We start from the raw sequence: 21467 nt of genomic DNA, 5'->3' as shown, positions 1-21467 counted from the left end.
TTTGCATTTATGGATGTAAAATAAAAAGATTCAACAAAATCAATTCCTTTCCTTTACGTTTTTTTTTTTTTTTTATCACAAGTGAGAAATATATCTTTTCTTTCTTTTTTTTTTAAAGTTTAATCTTGATGCCTGTCTTGTTTCCTCCTTCATGTTTTGTCCGTATGTCGGATTGTTTACGTTTACGTCAAGCCCCGCCCCCCTCTGAGCTGCAGGTCACATGACGTCGGGCAGCCCGGGCGGAGAGATGGAGCGCTCCTCCTCCTCCTCCTCCTCCTCTGTCCTCTGAGCAGCAGCAGCAGCAGCAGCAGCGGACTGAAGGAAACGGGATGTAGCTTCCTCAGCCTCGGTAACGGTAACTTAACGGTCGGTAACGGCTTCTTTTATTATTATGCTGCTGCTGCTGAGCCGCCGCCGCCGCTCGCGCTCCACCGACGGAGCGATGACGTAATAAGGGGCAGTTAACGGAGGGAAGACGGAAGACGTTTGTTGTTGTTTTTTTACACGTTAGCTGCTGCTGTTAGCTCCGTGCTGCTGCTGCTGGTAACTAACGGTTCACCGGGAGGAGGAACACACACACACACACACACCCCAGCACCGGAGGAGGACCGAGAGCCACCGTGAAGCCTCCCCCGGCCACCGTGAAGCCTCCCCCGGCCACCGGCCACCGGCTACCGGTCGGTGGGCGGAGGGACAAAGCACCAGCGGCGGATGTAGACAGTGAACAGTCGGTCAGTTAGTTGGTTAGTTGGTTGGTTAGTTAGTTAGTACCAGGCCTGATCACACCACAACCCCCCCCCCCCCGCCTCCCCAAGGATGATGGATTCATCCCTCCACCCGCTGCCTCAGTTCCCGGAGAACTCCTATAAGAGTAAGTAAAGTAACGAAGTAACGTTAAAGTAACGCTCTGTCTCACCTGTAGCTATACCTTGCCTTACCTTACCTGTCCATGCTGTGACCTTGTGTAACTTAGGGTATAATGTGTAGGAATTCCCTTCTAGCGGTGCGGTTGCATATTGCATTCACGTGAAATCGGGCAGACGTCAGACAGACATATCTATGTAAACAAGTGGTCTGCCAGCACGAGGCAAAACAATACAGGCGTGACAATATGTTGTCATGGTGATGTGGTATTGTTTACCTGACGTTAAAGTACCGCTCTGTCTCACCTGTAGCTGCCTTACCTTACCTTACCTGTCCATGCTGTGACCTTTGACCCCCCCACTGTGTGTAACTTAGGGTTTAATGTGTAGGAATTCCCTTCTAGTGGTGCGGTTGCATATTGCATTCACGTGAAACCGGGCAGACGTCAGCTAGACAACAGACGCTGCATGTAACAGGATAAACAAGCATCTATGCCAGCATGAGGCAAAACAATACAGGCGTGACAATATGTTGTCATGGTGATGTGGTATTGTTTACCTGACGTTAAAGTACCACTCTGTCTCACCTGTAGCTGCCTTACCTTACCTTACCTGTCCATGCTGTGACCTTTGACCCCCCTATGTGTAACTCAGGGTGACCAGATCCCAACTCACCAAGGTTTAAAAAATAAACTTTCTATTCTTCCCCCCATCTAGCGGTGCGATTGCATATTGCATTCACGTGAAACCTGGCAGACGTCAGACAGACAACAGACGCTGCATGTAACAGGATAAACAGGCGTCTATGCCAGCATGAGGCAAAACAATACAGGCGTGACAACATGTTGTCATGGTGATGTGGTATTGTTTACCTGACGTTAAACGTTAAAGTACCGCTCTGTCTCACCTGTAGCTGCCTTACCTGTCCATGCTTTGACCTTTGACCCCTCTGTGTGTAACTCAGGGTGACCAGATCCCAACTCACCAAGGTTTAAAAAATAAACTTTCTATTCTTCTTAGCTCATAACATTACAATAACAACATAAAAATTGTATTATGTCATATATATTTTTTATTTAAAGGTATAATGTGTAGGAATTCCCCCCATCTAGCGGTGCGGTTGCATATCTGAACGTATTCTTGATGTTGCATTCACGTGAAATCGGGCAGACGTCAGACAGACAACACAGGATAAACAAGCAATATGTTGTCATGGTGATGTGGTATTGTTTTACCGTCTTTCTCTGGTGGAGTAAAATGACATCCGGTTGGTTTGCCGACGGCCGTCTGCCTGACTGCACCTGAATGCAACACCGGTGCCTCCGTCCTTCCTCACACTACACAGTGGTGAGAGTTTTAACAGGCCGTTTCCGTGGTTACCTACGGTCACGATGCAACATGGCCGCCTCGGTTCGGTGCGTCGCCCACTTATGTATTTGTAACGACTTGTAACAACTCATTCTAAGGAACCAGAAAGCTTTCATCTGGATGCAGCTGTGATTCACCTTCAGTCAAATACAGATTTATGAAAGACAGATTTGATTTTTGATCATAAAAAGACAAATAAGTTACACACTGGGGCTTTAAAGGGACATTGTGTAACTTCTCCTGTTCTCTCTTCAGGAAAATCGATTATTTGGTTCTTCAGTCTGTTTTTCATTAACCAGTAATCCCCCCATCAACAAACTGAAGTGTTCCTTTCAGCTCTGAATTAGCCGTTCATATCATTCATATGTCTGTGAAAAGTCACCGTGGTAACGCAGTGAGGAGGAATGGAGCGTTACACTGATGCTGCATTCACCTGCAGTCGGGCAGACGGCCGTCGCTAACAAACCAGATGTCATTTTAGTCACAGAAGTCCAGAGAAAGACGTGGGTAAAACAATACCACATCGCCATGACAACATATCGTCACATGTATTGTTTTGCCTCGTGCTGATGGACCACTTGTTTACATAGAGGCTTGTTTATGCCGTTACGTGCAGCGGCTGTCGTCCGTCTGCCCTCTGCCCAATTTCATGTGAATGCAGCATGAAAAATACCATTGAGTTGCTTGTGATATTATGTGTGTGGTATCTTAACTTAATACAACCACAACGCTAGATGGGAGGAATTCCTACACAATGAACCTTTAAAGGGACAACAAGGAGTTTGTATTTGGTTATAAAACAGTCTCATATTAATGTGGATGAATCTACGTTACCACTTTTATCAACCCTATTTGTAACTGAATAACATCAAACACTTCGGTCTAAGAACTGCTGCCTCTGGGTTGAGATGTAGGTTTGTAGAGAAAGACGAGAGCAGCACACTGCAAAAACTCTAAATCTTAGTAAGAATATTTGTCTTATTTCTAGACAAAACAAATCTCATTCTACTTAAAATCAGACTCATCACATTAAAAAGCAGCTTGTTTTTAGACACTTTTTACTTCTTTCAAGCAGATTTTCACTTGAAATAAGTAGAAAAATCTGACAGTGGAGCAAGTTTTTCTTTCTTATTACAAACATAAAAAACTTGCTTCTATTGGCAGATTTTTCTACTTATTTCAAGTGAAAATTTGTTTGAAACAAGTGAAAATGATCTAAAAACAAGTTAATTTTTAGGTGATGAGTCTTATTTTAAGTGGAAGGAGATTAGTTTGGACTAGAAATGAGACATTTTGACAAGAAATAAGACAAATATTCTTGGAAAGATTTTGAGTTTTTGCAGTGCTCCCTCATGGGTACGATGATGATGTCCTCCATCTTTGTTGTTGTGCTTGTGTTTTGACTCGGCTCCTCCCTTCTGTGTGTGCAGTGACGGAGGAGGACGTGAAGCGGCTGATCGAGTTCAGAGCGTCCAACGAGGCGCTGTTCACCGGGAAGAGGAACTCCGCCAAGATCGCCTGGAGGTAGGAACCAAACAACCAAAACAGTCTGGTGTTCCACCTGTGCTGTGAGGTTCTCCTCAGCTCACCTGCCCTGTTTCTCCTCTGGTTGTGCAGCACCATCCTGAAGGGTCTGGGTCTGGAGGGGAAGCTGACGGCGGATCAGATCGCCAAGAAGTGGGACAACCTGCGGACAAAGTACAAGGTGAGAGGCCACGCCCCCAAGGAACCTGTCAGAAGCTGTTCATCAGCGGGTCGACGCAGGTTTTTTAAACGCGGGTCGACCCGCTAACAATCGGCATTTGGCCTCTTTCCCATTGTGAGCCGATCAGACAGAGCATAAATCAGTCGCTCTCATACGCGGTGCAAGAAACACCGTGTCGTGCCACAGCCGCCCGCTGCGGAGTGTGATGTCCGTCCGCCGAGGTAGACGAGTTGTCTGGCTGACCTGCCATGACATCACAACACGTCAGTTAAACAGACTGTCGCTTCTCAGCGTCATCGCGTAAATTAGCGGGTTGACCCGGGTCTGGTGTTCCCACTGCAAGCCGATCGGAGCCGAGCCGATTGGAGGCGATTTTAACCCGCGTCGCTTGCCGAGTCGTTTGACGCGGCTCGGTGCCTTTCCCACCGCCACCAAAAGCCGATTGTTAGCGGGTTTAAACGGGTTTTTTGACCAGTGGGAAAGGGGTACAGGGGGTCTCGGCGTAGCAGTGCATGTCCATATGACGGTTGCAAATGGATACCAACTGTCTTCGTAACAAAAAGACACACCAAAAAACATCCAAATACCTCCATGCTGCTCGTATGTAATGTCCCTCTTGTATTGAAGCCCCGAAATGCGAAATTGTCCCGAAAAAAAATTCAACGAACCGGGAAGAGGAGCTTCGAGAAGCTTCCGCTACAAAACAAGCTTGAAATATAGACTTATTTAATTTTTTTCTGAACAATTTCTCATGTCGGGGCTTCAATACAAGAGGGACATTACATACGAGCAGCATGGAGGTATTTGGATGTTTTTTGGTGTGTCTTTTTGTTACGAAGACAGTTGGTATCCATTAGCAACCGTCATATGGACATGCACTGCTACGCCTGCTAACCTTGACGTTCCGTGTTCTATGTTCTATGTTCCTCCAGGACCTGAAGCAGCCGTACCAGGGCCAGGAGAACCTCGGGGCGGTGGTGGAGTCGTGGCCGTGGTTCCACATCATGGACGAGGCCATGCAGGGCCGTCTCTACAACGGGAACCTGGTGCTGAGCCCCGAGCACGCTGCTGCCGTCACCGCCTCGCACGCCACCGCCGGTCACCGCGGCAACGGCCATCCCAACCACAACCAGAACCACAACCAGAACCAGAATCACAACCAGAACCACAACCAGAACCAGAACCAGGAGAACACGGACATCCTGGAGTTCCTGATCAAGACGGAGATGGAGGACACGGTGGCGGCGGTGGAGGACGAGGGGGCGGTGCCCTCCGAGGCTCCGCCCACCGAGGGCGTTCCTATGGGATGGAGGAGGATGACCGAGTGCTCCTACAAGAGTAGGTGGAGCCCACAGCTTCTAAGACTACGTTTACACGTGCCCGGCTATTCTCATAAAGGGACATTTCACCCTCTCTGTTTACAAAAAAAACTGCGTGCACACCAGTCAGAAAACGTTTCGTTTACACTGACCAGGGCCAAACCTGTAGGTGGCAGTGTAGAGAGAAGCTCAAGCCGAATCAGAATCCCGCACGTGATCCCGCATAGCAACCTGATAGCAACAGCAACGTCACTTGCCTTCCTTGTGTGTAAAGTTTTAATATTTTTTCATGTGAGAAAGTAACTGTTTCGATCCCAAATATACGGCCAGTTTATCCAATGTGTTTAGAGGTTTGCGCCGATGTTTCTTGGAGAAGTGAAGCTCCTGTGGAGCAGCGACCGGGACATCAAGGAGACAGCAGCCGGTCTGCAGAGCTGCTCGGCCGGCCAACCTCCGTCGTCATCCCGGGGACAAAACTATCGCTAATTAACTTACCCGCAGGTTTTAAAAAAGCAATTAAAAAGCATCGTTTTCAGGGGCGTTTTCTCAGTTTGCGTGTAAACGGAGGGTGCAAACGATGGTTAATGTCTCCGTTTTTAAAAATAACCGGGTACGTATAAACGGGGCCTAACAGGACGACAGGGGAGAAACAGCTGTTTGTCAGTTTATGATGGGAAGTTCTTGTTGTAGTTAACTCCTCTTCTTCTTCCTTCCTCCTCCTCCTCCTCCTCCTCCTCCTCTTCCTCCTCCTCCTCCTCCTCCTCCTCCTCTTCCTCCTCCTCCTCTTCCTCCTCCTCCTCCTCCTCCTCTTCCTCCTCCTCCTCCTCCTCCTCCTCCTCCTCTTCCTCCTCCTCAGTGACTGAACCAGAAACAGAGCGGATGATCAAACTCAGAGCAGCTAATGAAGCTCTCTTCACCGGCAGGAAACACTCAGCTAAACCTGCCTGGAGGTGAGTTTCACACACACACACACACACACACACACCTGGTCACCTGAGCTCAGAGGCCACGCCCCCTCCGGTCAGAGGCCACGCCCCCTCCAGTCAGTGTAAGCCTGTGTGTGTTTCAGGGCCATCCTGTATGAGCTCGGTCTGCAGGGAAAACTGACCACGGATCAGCTGGCCAAGAAGTGGGACAACCTGAAGAGGAGGTACAAGGTGGGTCACACATCTGTAGCACATCTGGAACACACCTGTAGCACACCTAGAACTAGTGCTGTCTGTGCGATATTACAATTTATAAAACGGAAAGGTGAAATCCGGCGATCTGATTGGTTGTTAACCGTGGTATATTGAGCATATACCACGGCTACTATTCTAAAGCCTTATCACAGCGTAGGCTATCACTCCGCGTCAGGCACGTATGACTGGTATGAATGGAAGTTGTTGTCATGTATCCATGACAACGGACTGTTGCAGTCCGTAGCCCAAGACAGCTGATGTTTTTACGATGTTAAAAAACGGACTAAAGTAGTTGAATCCACATGTTTAAGGTGAACTTTCACCTCCAGAGGGTTAACAATGGTAGAGGGGATTGAGCAGTGACTTTCATCTGAAAAAAAGCGGAGGAAAAGACGAGATGCAGAGCTAACTAGGAGCTAACGTCTGGAGAGGTGGGACTATTTTTTTCACAGTGAGGCTATTTTATTGGATAATATGTATTTCTGGTTGAATAAAACTACATGAAATTGATTGCGTATCCCTCTTTCATATTGCCTTTATTGGTAACCGTTTTATAAAAGCAATATATCACTCCAGTCCGTGGTATATGCTCATTATACCACTCTAAGGGGGTTGTCGTCCCTCCGCTTCGCGTCGGGCCGAACAACACCCCTTAGCCGTGGTATAATGAGCATATACCACGGCCTGTCGTGATATATTGCTTAAATATATCGTAGTGCGATATGAAAATGTCTACCATACTAACGATAGAGCCCTCTATCGTTTATATTGTAATATTAACGTGTGAGGTACTGGGTTAGCTCTGTTGCTACCGCTAACCAACGCTGACGTTACTACGGGTCGCAGGATGTAAAACTTGTTACAAGTACAAGTCAGCAGTGTAAAACTTCAAGGATGTGGGACACTGAATCATCCCTGGACGCTGTGAGTGACGGGCAAACAGCCGAACTCCACACATGAGTTTGTTTACATCAGAACAGCTGTAGTGAGAACGTGACGCTGCAGGAGAGGAGACTGTAAACTAAACAGGACGTTAGCTCGTGGTGTGGTTACGCCGTAGCCTACATTAACAGGTGACTGTTTCACATGAGTTATGGGGGAAAAAACTGCTGTGTGGAAAACCACGCTGTAGTCTGTGATCGAGTCGCAGACGAGTGTGTTTGGAGCTGACGGGAGGAGAGAAAAAAGAGCGTGACACGCACGGCTGTGATGTGATGACCCCGTCCCCGCTGAGGAGGAACTCAGCTGTTATGGAAAAGGACCTAAACCAAGTCGAGTAGAGCCCAGTAGAGCTGGAACGGGCTATTATTGTGCATCTACCCCAACTCTGAAGCTGAAGCGGCGCTCTCTCTTACTCCTTCCCGTCTCTCTCTAGCTGTCCTTTCAAAATAAAAGCACAAAAAGCCAGAGGAAGAAAAAAAAAAAACACTGACTTGTGAGTCGTGAGCTGACGGTTAGATATTTAGTGTGGCAGCCGCCCGCCACCAAATTATCTATGCAGGAAAAACCCTGTAGCCTACATATATGACTTTAAGAGAAAATACCAAATCATATATCGTTATCGGGATATAAAATTTTGTCCATATCGCACAGCTCTACCTGGAACAGAACCAACACACCTGTAAAACAACTAACACACTTGGAACACACCTGGATGTTCTTACATGTTCAGGTGTTCCCAGATGTTCTTGATGTTCCCAGATGTTCCCAGATGTTCCCAGCGTACTGTTTGGATGTTCCCGGCCCGGCAGCAGCTGTTGGAGTTGAACCTCTGACTGGTTTTGTCCCCGTTTCTCCTGCAGGAGCTGAAGTTTCCGGCGCGCGGCGTGGAGACAAACCCGAGCTCGTGGCCGTGGTTCTACCGGATGAACGACGCCATGGAGGGACGCTTCGCCGCCGCCGCGCCCATCCTCACGCCCATCGTGGAGGACGAGGACGAGGACTGCGAGTCGCTGTCGCCCACGCCCAAGAAGCGAGCGCGGCGCAGCCGGGGCGGGATGACGGAGTTCCTGACGGAGTCGGAGATGGACCTGCTGGTCGACCACGAGGACAAGAACGGATCGTCGACGCTGGGCGAGCTGCACCGCATGACGGAGTTCACATACAAACGTGAGCAGCTCATGTCAGAGGATTAATAATCAATAACTAATCAATAACAAAGCTAAACCCTAAATCAGAGGAGAGGAGCTCTTTCTTATTGTCTGTGTTGATCGACAGTGACAGAAGACGACACCAGGCGACTGATCGAGCTACGAGCTGCTAACGAGTCTCTGTTCACCGGGAGGAGGAACACGGCCAAACCGGCCTGGAGGTAAAAACTCTACAACCTTAACTACTGACCTATTCATGGGTTGCAGTGACGTCACGTCGAAGGGACCGCCGCCATATTTGTGTCTGATTTGACAGGTCTCCTCATATGACAGCATGCAAACCGCAGGATGGAAATGACAGTTTCTTAACAAAATGACAGGGTTTCATACATCCTGTCTGGGTTTATATCTCTATAACAACAGACTAACTCTATATTATCACACTTATTACACAGTTTATGAATTAATTAATTAATTTGAGACGTAATGTTGATCAAAGTCCGAAGTCCGGTCACTTCTCCGCTGTTTGCTCCTCACCCTCCTCCTGTCGACTCGTGTGTAGTTGTTTTCAACGAGCTTTTGATAATCAATCAGTAGATTGATGAATTATCATGTAAATGTTACGATGTGCACATTTATGTCGTCCTGTCTGTCATAAATAAGAGACTACGGTTATGGGACACGTTTTTGTCAGGGACTCGCGGTGGCACAGACACAGCTGGTCACAGCTGTGACATTGCGCTGGCCCGTCCCCTCTGTTTCAAATTCTCTGTTTCAAATAACGCCAATTTTCGGTCTCTTGCTGATTTCCTCCTACTACTCCACTTGTTCTGGTAACGTGACGCTGTGATCTGTGCCCAGATTGCCCTGATTCGCAGAAACACAGTGACGTCATGTGAAACTGATGAATATGAGTCACCTGACGCTGCTGCCCAATGACATGGCTTCGCCACACGGCCGCCATCTTGGCTCAGTCGCTCCCTCAGAGCTTTTAGCCTTTGGTTCATGTTCTACTAAAACAACCAGGACTGGATCAGTTGTTTTTGTCTGATTTTCAAGCGGTTTGGTTTGTTATGAACGTCAGAAATACAGTTCTGATACTGATACTTAAAATCACCAATAATTTTTAATCAGGTACTTTTCTATTAAAGTAACATTATAGTAAGTAATATCTATATTCGGACAAAATTTCCCATAGTTCTGAGTAGTTTTTAGTGCAGATGACTGGATCAGCCAGAGTCAGAGGGAGCAGACTGAGCCAAGATGGCCGCCTGTGAGTTACAGTTAGGCCCAATTCCAATCCGACCCCTCACGGACTCACTGACTTAGAGGCGCGTTCACGGGAAGTCCGTGAGTGTGTGAGGGCTGTTCCATTGTCAGATCATCAAGTCAGTGAGTCAGTGAATGAGCCCTTACTGCCCCCAGTGCTGACTTTGGGTAGGGGAATTACCCACAGTTCATAGCGTTGTGAAGTCAAACCATAACACATGGGATGCCGTCGGAACGCAAGTGTTAAAAAAAAAGAAGAAATTAACACACGTGGACAGAGAGAGCTCCGCCGCTCTCTTTATTGTTAATGGACAGGAGCCAAAAAAAAGGAATAAATAAAAAGAAAAGAAGAAGTTTACTGTCAGTATTAACGTGCAGTTTGTGATTATTGATGATGATTTGATCAGATCTGATCCAGGAATATTTTGTTTTGAGTCCGCCTCCCTCGCACACCTTGTGCGTATTGAAAGTACGGTAAATTTATCGGTCCAAGGGCGGAGTTAAAAACATGTTGTTGTCAAGGTAACGTGTCGTGAGAGTGGGTAAGTGCTGTTCCATTCATGTTTACAGCATCTGGACCCTCACACACTCTCACACTCTGTCACTTAGACCTGACGTCACTTTAGTCAGTGAGGGTTCAGGGCCTGAGTCTTCAGGGGGCGGATTGGAATTGGGGGTTACAGTTGGCGTTCGTGTGGACGTTCTCTGTGATGTGACCTTTGACCTTGTGCTCAGAGGTATTGTGAAGGAGATGGGTCTGACTGGGAAGATCACACCTGACCAGGTCGCCAAGAAGTGGGACAACCTCAAGACCAAGTTCAAGGTGAGTCTGATTATGGGATGTTTGTGTTGGCTTCTGTTCCTTCAATGTCTTTTAAACATCCAGACCTGATCTGAGCCGCCACAAATGAATAAAAAAACAAATCTACAGTACTTTAGTCAAATACATTGTGAATATGTGTTTCAAATTCGAACTTAAAAATTCAAAATACAAATTTCAATTTTCATTTAATTATCCAGTAGTTGGGGGAAATTTATTTTTTGGTGAAATAATCAAAAGTTAACATTCTTTACTTTAACACTAAAATTTAAAAATCGGGTCCAAAATAATAAATCAATAAATGTATATTAGCTACATTATAAATGCTGCTTATTTGACCAGTTTGAATCACATTTAATTCCTGAATCCCAGGATCTGGTTTTAGTTTAGAAACAACTCATTTTAAAGATTTGATGCAGACTCTGATCAGATTAACCCTCCTGTTGTCCTCCTGGGTTGAGGAGGGAAGGAAGGAAGGATGGAAGGAAGGACAAAGGGAAAGATGGGAGGAAAGAAGGAAGGGGAAAGGGAAGGAAATATAGAAGGAGGGAGGGAACAGATTGGGTTAATTGGGTCAAAAAGGAAGGAAGGGAGGGAGGGAACAGATTTGTTCAAGGAAGAAAGAAGAAGGAAGGGAGGGGGAAAGGATTGTGGAAAGAAAGATGGAGGGAGGGAACAGATTCATTCAAGGAAGGAAGAAAAAGGAAGGAAGAAGGGAGGGAACAGATCAGGTCAATTGGATCAAAAGAGGAAGGAAGAAGAAGTAAGGAAGGATGAAGGGAAGGAAGGAAGGAAGAAGTAAGGACAAAGGGAAGGAAGGAAGGACAAAGGGAAAGATGGGAGGAAAGAAGGAAGGAAATATAGAAGGAGGGAGAGAACAGATTGGGTTAATTGGGTCAAAAAGGAAGGAAGGGAGGGAACAGATTCGTTCAAGGAAGAAAGAAGGAAGGAAGGGAGGGGGAAGGATTGTGGAAAGAAAGATGGAGGGAGGGAACAGATTCATTCAAGGAAGGAAGAAGAAGGAAGAAGGGAAGGAACAGATCAGGTCAATTGGATCAAAAGAGGAAGGAAGAAGAAGTAAGGAAGGAAGGATGGAGGAAGAGAACAGAGGGGGAAGGGGAAAAGGAAGGAAATATAGAAGGAGGGTGGGAACAGATTGGGTTAATTGGGTCAAGAAGGAAGGAAGGGAGGGAGGGAGGGAGGGAGGGAGGGAACAGATTCGTTCAATGAAGGAAGAAGAAGGAAGAAAGAAGGAAAGAAGGGAGGGGGAAAGGATTGTGGAAAGAAAGATGGAGGGAGGGAACAGATTGGACACAAGCTGTGTTTGTCTGTGAAGGAAACCCTAACCCCTAAAAGCAGCACATCAGTGCAGCTGAGCAGCAAAGAGTTCAGAGTTAAAAGCTCCTTACATTCATTTACAAACTATTAGAGTCATTCACTGATGTGGAGAATAAGACATTTACTCTGACTCTGACTTAAAGTAACTTTAAAAGCAAGTACTTTTTTACTCTTACTGGAGTAACATGTGGACTGAGCTACTTTTACTTGTAACAGAGTAAATTTTGACCAGTAGTATTTAGGGCTGGGACGATATGATTTTCTCCCGATTCGATTCTTTTACGATTTTTTGGATGGTGATTCGATTAAAATTGCGATTCTACGATATTGCCGATTCTCTCTATGATTTTTAGTCTTTAGCATTTTTAACATTTATCTGCACACAAACACTGTAGGAGCCTATAGATTAACATACTCCATTATAAAGTGAACTTAAACCCTTTTCAAAACCTGGAGTCTCTGTATGTAAAAAAGGCGAACAAGTGCACATTGCAGAATAATAATAATAAAAAAAACACACACAAAAAAATAAATAAATAAAAAATCGCCAAGAAAGACATCGCGATATCTATGTGAATCGATTTTTTCTCCCACCCCTAGTACTCACTGTTCATTAATATGCATTGTCCCGACTAAATAAACAAATAAAGTAAAGTAACAGAGTAAATTTTGACCAGTAGTATTTGTACTCTTACTCAAGTACTGGGGTCGAGTACTCTGTCCATCTCTGCTAATTTCATTTCATTTCATTTCTTTATTTATTGAATTGGGACAGTGCACATTCATCAACACTGACGCATTAAGCATCAGTGTAAATGTGCCGGACTTCGCAGCCGCAGTCCCAAGGCAGGTTTCTAGAAGACATAAACACAGAAGACTTTAAAACCTTGTGATGACAGGTCATACAGTGGACAATTACAAGACAGAGCACAGACAGACAATATCAAGGCAAAACAGACGCAGACATACAAAATAAGAACAGACAATTTTAACCCACAGTTAAAGAACAATATACCATACATGCCCCGGGAACAGACATCAGATTTAAACAGTATATAAACTATATGAGTACATGTCTGCTTTGTTTTTAACCAATGTTTGAGATTTTTTTTAAAGAGTAAGTAGTTGTCGCAGTTTCTGATGTGTGGTGGTAACTTGTTCCAGTACTGAGTTCCTCTTACAGAACTAATTGAATAGTTGATCAGGAGGTTCATGTGACATGTTTCTGATGATCAATAATGGTTGAGAGCAGTCCGACGGTCCCAGTCCTCTGACATCACAGCCCCCCCCCCTTTAGGACCTGAAGTTCCCCCCCCGGGGCATGGAGAACCAGACCAACCCGGCCTCGTGGCCCTGGTTCCAGCTGATGACCGACGCTCTGGAGGGCCGGCTGGCGGGGAAAGCCCCCCGCGTGACGCCGGTGTGGAGCAACGAGGAGGACGCCGTGTTCGGCTCGTCGCCCCCGGCGGCCGACAGGGACGGTCTGCTGGCGGAGCGGGGCAGCGTGTCGGAGCTGGAGAGCATGGTGGGAGGGGACGGCGCCGAGGCCGACGGCAACATCACCTACATCGACGCCAGCGGGGAGGAGTGCTCCACGCCGACGGACCTGTCCTACAAGAGTAAGAGACACAGGCTGCTCTTTGTGCACTGTTTGTCTGTTGTTGTAGTTGTTGTTAATTCATGTGGCCATTTCATATGAACTCTTTCTTAGTTAATATTCTGCTGTGGAACTTGTTCTAACTAGAAAATGTCCCCTGGGAAATTTTGAGAGGGCCAGGGGGGGCTACTGCCAGGCATACCATCTCTGTCAACATGGGAATCAAACCCACGATCTTAAAGAGCAACTAAACCTGCTCTAAGCTTGAAATTCAAAAAATGCCTTGATTATGGGCGGGGCTCCAGGAGCACTCTCCAATCCCCCCTCCCCCCTGCGCCACATTCACACCCGCGAAATCACACATAGGAGAAAAAAAAGTAACAAACACACATCGTGCTGATTGGTCGGGGAGCTGGTGGCCGGTGACGAAAGCTGCCTCCGAACCGTCATCTGCCTCCATCTCAGCCTATTTGATTGTAATAGCCGTGTTTCAACCCATAGAGGGCAGTCACTCTTACATTTTTACTACAAAATACACAAATAAAACAAATAAAATGTCAAAAGTTGGACCAGAATCAATCGACAACACTACTTCATACCCAAATATATTTGTTTTCAGCAGAAAAAAGTGGTTTAGGGGTTTAGTTGCTCTTTAAGGTCAAGACAGAGCTGATCAGACAGACACATGAGCATCTTTCCAGCTGTCGATAGAGGCCCCCCAGGCTGAGAGAGACAGAAACGTTGAGAAAAAGCTTGATTTTCTGCCTCTGCGCTGGTCTCACATTTGGGCTTATTCTGACAAAACGGTAACTCCTATCAGAAAAAGCAGCAGACCGTGGTCGTCGTAAGGACTTCCTGAACGCTTTGATATGACTTTGGTGTTTCTACAGTAAATATTTTGGAAACGCTTGTGAGTTATAAACAGGGGTCCGTTCTGCTTCTCTCAGAAAATCTTTGTATTAGAGTCAATGAGGAGCAGAGAGAGATGTGGTCGCACTTAGAGGCTCACAGTTTAACTTCTGTAAGTCTATCTGCTTTGTTAAACACATTGTTAGAGAGGGGACAAGTTTGTCTACAACTGTGGAAAAAATAATGTGTGTAGAGTGTAAATTGTGGCCGGGAGCAGCATGGAAAGAGAAAAGTTTCAGACAATTTCAGACGACTTCTCCTACTACCCAATACACACCCATTATAATCTCAACATTTCTCCAAAAATGATCATGATCATTGAACAGTGATTGATCAAAAAGTATAATACCTATCAAAGCGTGGATTAACACACCAATAGACAAGACTTGTGTCTACATTTTACAGTTTAAATGGAGTCTCTAGGTGAAAGTATCCCGGAGTAGTGGACGCTTGAAAAACTCTAATAATTGCTCTTCTGCCCTGTGGCCCTAATTAGGCTTGACTTGACTTGTGTTTGAGCCCTAACACTGTCCCTCTGTGTCTCTGTTGCCATAGTGACGGACCAGGACACCAGGAGGATGATTAAACTTCGTGCTGCTAACGAGTCTCTGTTCACCGGGAGGAGAAACGCAGCCAAAGCCGCCTGGAAGTAAGAACCACCAGAACCATTAGAACCAACATAAACACATTCAGAACCACCAGAACCACAAGGCAAGGCAAGGCAATTTTATTAGTATAGCCCGTTTTTACCACCAGTTTGTCTCAAAGGGCTTTACATCCCATCATAACAACATCCTCTGTCCTTAGACCCTCACATCCACTGAGGAAAAACTCCATGGAAAACCCTTTTAACAGGGAAAACCAGGAGAAACCTCAGGGTGAGCAACAGAGGAGGGATCCCTCACCCAGGACGGACAGACGGGACAGAGATGTTGTTACAGACAAGAAAACAGTTTACAACAGAGAATGTGATGAAGGCAGCTTCTGGTGGGAGGAAAGGCAGGGAGAGCAGGCCAGCTTAATGGGAGGACTGGATGGCAGACTGGTTCATGGGAAGGGAGGGCAGGCCGGTTTAACAGCAGGAGATGGAGCTCCGGTGGATCTGTGGAAACACAGAGAGAGTGCGAGACACCAAGGCCAAACTACAAAGTACAACATGCGGAGAGGACAGGAGAGGAGGGGAAAAGAGAGGAGAGGAGAGGGGAGGGGAGAGGAGAGGGGAGGGGAGAGGAGGGAAGAGGAGAGAAGAGGAGAGGAGAGGAGAGGAGAGGAGAGGAGAGGAGAGGAGAGGAGAGGAGAGGAGAGGAGAGGAGAGGAGAGGGGAGGGGAGAGGAGGGAAGAGGAGAGGAGAGGAGAGGAGAGGAGGGGAGAGGAGAGGAGAGAAGGAGAGGAGAGGGGGAGAGGAGGGAAGAGGAGAGAAGGGAAGAGGAGAGGAGAGGAGGGGAGAGGAGAGGAGAGGAGAGGAGAGGAGAGGAGAGGAGAGGGGAGAGGAGGGAAGAGGAGAGGAGAGGAGAGAAGAGGAGAGGAGAGGAGAGGAAAGGAGAGGAGAGGAGAGGGGAGAGGAGGGAAGAGGAGAGGAGAGGAGAGAAGAGGAGAGGAGAGGAGAGGAGAGGAGAGGAGAGGAGAGGAGAGGAGAGGAGAGGAGAGGAGAGGAGAGGAGAGGGGAGGGGAGAGGAGGGAAGAGGAGAGGAGAGGAGAGGAGAGAAGAGGAGAGGAGAGGAAAGGAGAGGGGAGGGGAGAGGAGGGAAGAGGAGAGAAGAGGAGAGGAGAGAAGAGGAGAGGAGAGGAGAGGAGAGGAGAGGAGAGGAGAGGAGAGGAGAGGAGAGGAAAGGAGAGGAGAGGAGAGGAGAGGGGAGGGGAGAGGAGGGAAGAGGAGAGAAGAGGAGAGGAGAGAAGAGGAGAGAAGGGGAGAGGAGGGAAGAGGAGAGGAGAGGAGAGGAGAGGAGAGGAGAGGAGAGGAGAGGGCTCCATGTAACCAGATGTGTCCCCCAACAGTCTAAGCCTATAGCAGCGTAACTATAAAATGGTTCAGAGCTACCTGAACCAGCCCTAACTAAAAGCCCTGTCATAAAGGAAGGTCTTAAAGGGATAGTTCACCCAAAATTCAAATTTCACTCTATCTACTCACCCCCCCCCCCAGGGCCATCCTGAAGGAGCTGGGGCTGCAGGGCCGAGTCTCCACCTATCAGATGGCCAAGAAGTGGGACAACCTGAAGAGGAGGTACAAGGTCAGTGATAAGCCCCGCCCCCTCCGCCCTTCAGCTCTCAGCTCATTGGTCCAGATGAATCTTACTGATGCCCCCCTCCCCCCTCCAGGACCTGAAGTATCCCCCCGTGGGGATGGAGTCGGTGGCGGACGGCGCCTCCTCGTGGCCGTGGTTCCACCTGATGAACGAGGCGATGGAGGGTCGCCTGGCAACCAGCGCCCCCCTCCTCACCCCCGTCTCCCATGACGACGACCACCACCACTCTGACTCCGCCCCCCCCAGACACAGGCCCCGCCCTCCCCTGGCTCCTCCCCCCCTCTCCTCCTCCTCCGCCGCTGCAGTCGTCGCCGTCGACTACGGACAGGAAGTGGCGTTCTGCGACGGCGGCGTGGCGGAGCAGAGCCAACGCGGCGCCGTGGCGACGGCGGGGGGGGAGGGGTGTGAGGGGGCGGGGCTAGTGGAGCGGGAGTGGGAGCTGGTGGAGCGGGAGAGGACGGCGCTGGAGCGGGAGAGAGAGATGGTGGAGCGCGACCGGGCGGCGGTGGAGCGGGAACGGGCCGCGGTGCAGGTGAGAAACAAACAGTCCTTAATGAAAAAATAAATAAATAAATACATTATGGGAAAAATATGGTAACACTTTACTTGAATAGGTATTCATAAGATTGACATAACACTGTCATAATAGCATAATTGCGCAAGTCATTTTTTGGCCAAATTGAGATACCTGCCTAACTTTCCTCTCCTACCACTGCTGCATCACCTTGCCTTATTGGCTATGTCCTCAACCAATCAGAACACTTTTTAGAGTCCAAAGTCACTATCTGCCTAAGTCATCTTTTTGACTTTGCTTGCTAGAAATTGTGTTTTTTCTTTTTTTCCGAAAATGTTCAAATATGACTTAGGCAATTATGCTATTAGGCTAACAATAATCATGACATAACAGCTGTCTTAAACATCAATGGATACTTATGACAGCTGTCGTTAAGTGTCATTCGGTAAGTTATGTCACTTTTGATGCAAAGTTGACATTGTTTGAGATGTTTTTGTTATGAGAACTTGACATAATTTTTAAAGTTTGGCAATTAGGTCTGCTATGACAGTTTAAATTGTCTTTATGTCAAGTTGTCAGAACAAAAACATCTCAAATAATGTCAACTTTGCATTAAAAGTGACATAACTTACCGAATGACACTTAACGACAGCTGTCATAAGTATTCATTGATGTTTATGACAGCTGTTATGTCATGGTTATGACAGTGTTATGTTCATCTTATCAATACCTATTCAAGTAAAGTGTTACCAAAAAGATTATAATCTTTCATAATTTCTTTTGCAGTTTAAAATTCAAAATAAGTCAAAAAGGGAGTTTTTTATTCAATCTGACATTACCCAAAAAGTCAAATTTATTTTTAGAATATTGAAATGTAGTGCATTTTTCACAAAAGCGGTTAGTGGTTGTTACGCCCCAGTACTTTCGTTGGCCCAGAGGGGCATAACAATGGACCCAACAAACGTACTGGGGCGTAACAATTGGGGGCTCGTCCGGGATCTGAACAACCATGAGGTGAAGTAACGGTTTGTAGCTGTAGTAGTCTTCTTTTCAAGATGGTTTGTGATTTTATTGCCTGCCTGTGTTTACTTGAGAGTTCCCTGTAAGGTAGTCGTCGAGCAGAGAGAGACTCTTGCCACTTTGTTATTTTGCCTTTCTTATTTTTGGTGGTGAAACCTGGGTGTGGGTACATTTTCTGTGTGGCAGTGGGCCTTGCCTTGGTCCGTTGTTCACTTGCAGAGTTCAACGTTTAAAGAAGCCTAGACTAGATAGTTAACCATATCACAGGGTGCCTCTCCACAACGTCACTCTTCTACAGGCTTGCCTGCCTCCCATCATGGCTTTTGTTTGTGTTAGCTTGTGTTTATCTTGTTTGTACCTTTATGTTGTGGATTAAATCCTCTTTTAGTTAAAGATGAACTAAACCCCTAAACCACTTTTTTCTGCTGAAAACAAATATATTTGGGTATAAGGTAGTGTTGTCAGTTGATTCTGGTCCAACTTTTGACATTTTAGTCAAAATATTTCAATTTGGTGTATTTTGTAGTAAAAATGTAGAGTGACTGCCCTCTATGGGTTGAAACACGGCTATTACAATCAAATGTTTCTATTGGCTGAGATGGAGGCAGATGACGTTTTGGAGGCAGCTTTCGTCACCGGCCACCAGCTCCCCGACCAATCAGCATCGGCTGCTGCCTGCCGCTAACGGTTGCTAGGCGCTCTAGCTGCTCTGCTGCGGCTAACGGCTGCTAACAGCTGCCTGAACGGGAATCGTTAGTGCGGCCGGCGCTAACGAGCCGTTAACGAGCTAACGAGCCGGCGGATCGGCTGTAGATGCTGTGTCACGGCTCTGGCGTCCTCTCCTAGTAGTGTCCACGCTACTAGTGCTGTTAGAGTAGCTCGTTAGTAGCTCGTTAGCGCTAGCAGAAGTGTCGTTGTGTGTTTACTTTTTTTTCTCTTTTGTGTGATTTCGCGGGTGTGAATGGGGCGCAGGGGGGGGAGGGGGGATCGGAGAGTGCTCCTGGAGCTCCGCCCATAATCAAGGCATTTTTTGAATTTCAAGCTTAGAGCACGTCATCCAAAACTGAGGGGTTTAGTTCCCCTTTAAGTTAGCGTCTTTGTTGGGGCGCTGTGTAGCTCAGTTGGTAGAGCACCCGCCCCATGTGTTGAGGCTATAGTCCTCGCTGCAGGCGGCCCCGGTTCGAGTCCCGCGTCGGACGGCACTATCCTGCATGTCATTCCCCCCATCTCTGCCTCCCATTTCCTGTCACACTCTCAGCTGTCCTATCAAATAAAAAAAGGCACAAAAAGCCAAAAAAAATATACTTTAAGTTAGCGTCTTTGTATTTGGTTTGGGGTCATTGGTTGGGCCCATTGTTATGCCCCTCTGGGCCAACAAAGTTCTGGGGCGTAACAGTGGTACATGATTGAAACCAGCATTTAAAGGGTTAAAGGGACAACGAGGAGTTTTGGAAAAGTGAAGTGTTTTCACACTACATTTATGAGCCTCCGCACCGTGAAATTCTTTGACCGGCGCAAGACAGACTCATGTTTTCATTCATCAAGAATTAAAGTCAGAGGTTGGAAGACGATCACATACCGTCGTAGTTCCCACCATAAACGGAGATTCATACGGCGGCGTTATTCTCATAGACCAGAGCGGCTTTTTTATGCAAATGAGAATGACTGATGCATCCTGGGTAATTTAGGGGCAGCGCCCGGCATCCCTCCATTGAAAAGTTCAGCCTAACTGGCTTGACAAACTAAGTAACAAAAAGTTGTCTATTAACAGGCTATTTCCAGACAACACTGAGCCAAAACCTCCCCGGTGATTCCACCAAATACGTGTAGATGTCTGGGTCAGACATTTCTGGCCACTGTGTGGAGTCATTGATCACTGTGGGAGGCTAAAGGAGCATACCGTAGATTCATTCAGACATTTCTGGCCACTGTGTGGAGTCATTGATCACTGTGGGAGGCTAAAGGAGCATACCGTAGATTCATTCAGACATTTCTGGCCACTGTGTGGAGTCATTGATCACTGTGGGAGGCTAAAGGAGCATACCGTAGATTCATTCAGACATTTCTGGCCACTGTGTGGAGTCATTGATCACTGTGGGAGGCTAAAGGAGCATACCGTAGATTCATTCAGACATTTCTGGCCACTGTGTGGAGTCATTGATCATTGTGGGAGGCTAAAGGAGCATACTGCTAGATTCATTCATTGTACTTTTTCAAGATAGCGTGAACGGTGGGTTTCAAAGAGGGTGTCAAAATAATTATGAGACATAGTGCTACAAAAGAAACAAAAAATAAAACATTCAAATTGATTGTTAGTTAGTCTACGCTCCATCAAAACACAAAAAGCTACTGAGTGCAATTTAAAAATGCCGGGTGCTGCCCCTAAATTACCCAGGATGCATCAGTCATTCTCATTTGCATAAAAAAGCCGCTCTGGTCTATGACTCGCCACGAAACCGAAAGTAAAGAAACGCTGGTCGGCTCGCCCAGCATTTCCACCACCACTAATAATAACAAAATAACCATAGAGACAAAACCATAGATTTATCTAAAATGGACCATTAACAAGTGGTAACGGAGATTCATCCACATTAATATCAGACTTTTTTATTGTCGCAGAATTTTTCGTGCTGAGAAACTCCTCGTTGTCCCTTTAATTTTATTTGCAAATCATTCACCTCTCCTCTACTTCCTCCTCCTCCTCCTCTCCTCCTCCTCCTCCTCTTCTCTTCTCCTCCTCCTCTCTCCTCCTCTCTCTCCCTCCTCCTCCTCTCCTCAGGCGGAGCGGCTGTGGTTGGAGCGTGAGCGCGCGGCGGTGGAGCGCGACCGGTCGCTGCTGGAGCAGGAGAGGGCGGGGCTTAGCCGCGAGCGCGAGGTGCTGGAGCAGCGGGCGCTGATGCTCAACGCCGTGGGACACTCGGGTCACCTCAACGCCCTCATGTAGAGACCGCCGTCGCCATAGAGACACGCCGTCGCCATGGAGACACGCCGGACGTCGGACGGTGGCCCCGCCCACAGAGGGACGACCTCGCCCGGTGACAGGTGCACCAGCGGCGAGCGGCGAAGGGGGCGGGGCTTCCTGTCTGTGATGTCACACAGTGAGAGCTGGTTGATCCATCATCTAACTAACGAACGAACGAACGAACGCTGATCGCAGCTAGCGCAAGTAACGCAGACGTTGTCACGGTTACGTCGCATCTCTATGGGAACAGATGAAGATGAAGTCCGAGG

General features: G+C 47.2%; 1 protein-coding gene across 1 annotated transcript; it reads left to right on the top strand.

Annotated features, from left to right (window-relative positions):
• The first annotated feature begins 644 nt into the window (after positions 1-644).
• LOC146986644 (uncharacterized) lies at positions 645-21373 on the top strand. The gene is made up of 14 exons (XM_085780316.1): positions 645-871; positions 3662-3755; positions 3849-3936; positions 4869-5274; positions 6112-6205; positions 6325-6412; positions 8239-8545; positions 8654-8747; positions 10531-10618; positions 13251-13572; positions 15015-15108; positions 16600-16687; positions 16776-17234; positions 21016-21373. Exons 1-14 carry the CDS (start codon positions 817-819, stop codon positions 21178-21180), a joined length of 2442 nt encoding a protein of 813 aa, XP_085636442.1. The 5' UTR covers positions 645-816; the 3' UTR covers positions 21181-21373.
• The last annotated feature ends 94 nt before the right edge of the window (positions 21374-21467 follow it).

The sequence above is a fragment of the Trachurus japonicus genome, chromosome 6 (assembly GCF_045865225.1).
Source record: "Trachurus japonicus isolate A0001 chromosome 6, Traja_1.0".
NCBI classification, from domain to species: domain Eukaryota; kingdom Metazoa; phylum Chordata; class Actinopteri; order Carangiformes; family Carangidae; genus Trachurus; species Trachurus japonicus.
Note: the sequence above shows the minus strand (reverse complement) of the source record. Positions and strands in the feature narration are given on the sequence as shown.

Bases quoted from the DNA above. Each gene is read 5' to 3' on its own strand.
- LOC146986644 (XM_085780316.1), top strand. From the start codon at position 817: ATGATGGATTCATCCCTCCACCCGCTGCCTCAGTTCCCGGAGAACTCC. The intron at 6,413-8,238 runs GTGGGTCACACA...TTTCTCCTGCAG, and splicing joins ACCTGAAGAGGAGGTACAAG to GAGCTGAAGTTTCCGGCGCG. The intron at 8,546-8,653 runs GTGAGCAGCTCA...GTTGATCGACAG, and splicing joins GACGGAGTTCACATACAAAC to TGACAGAAGACGACACCAGG.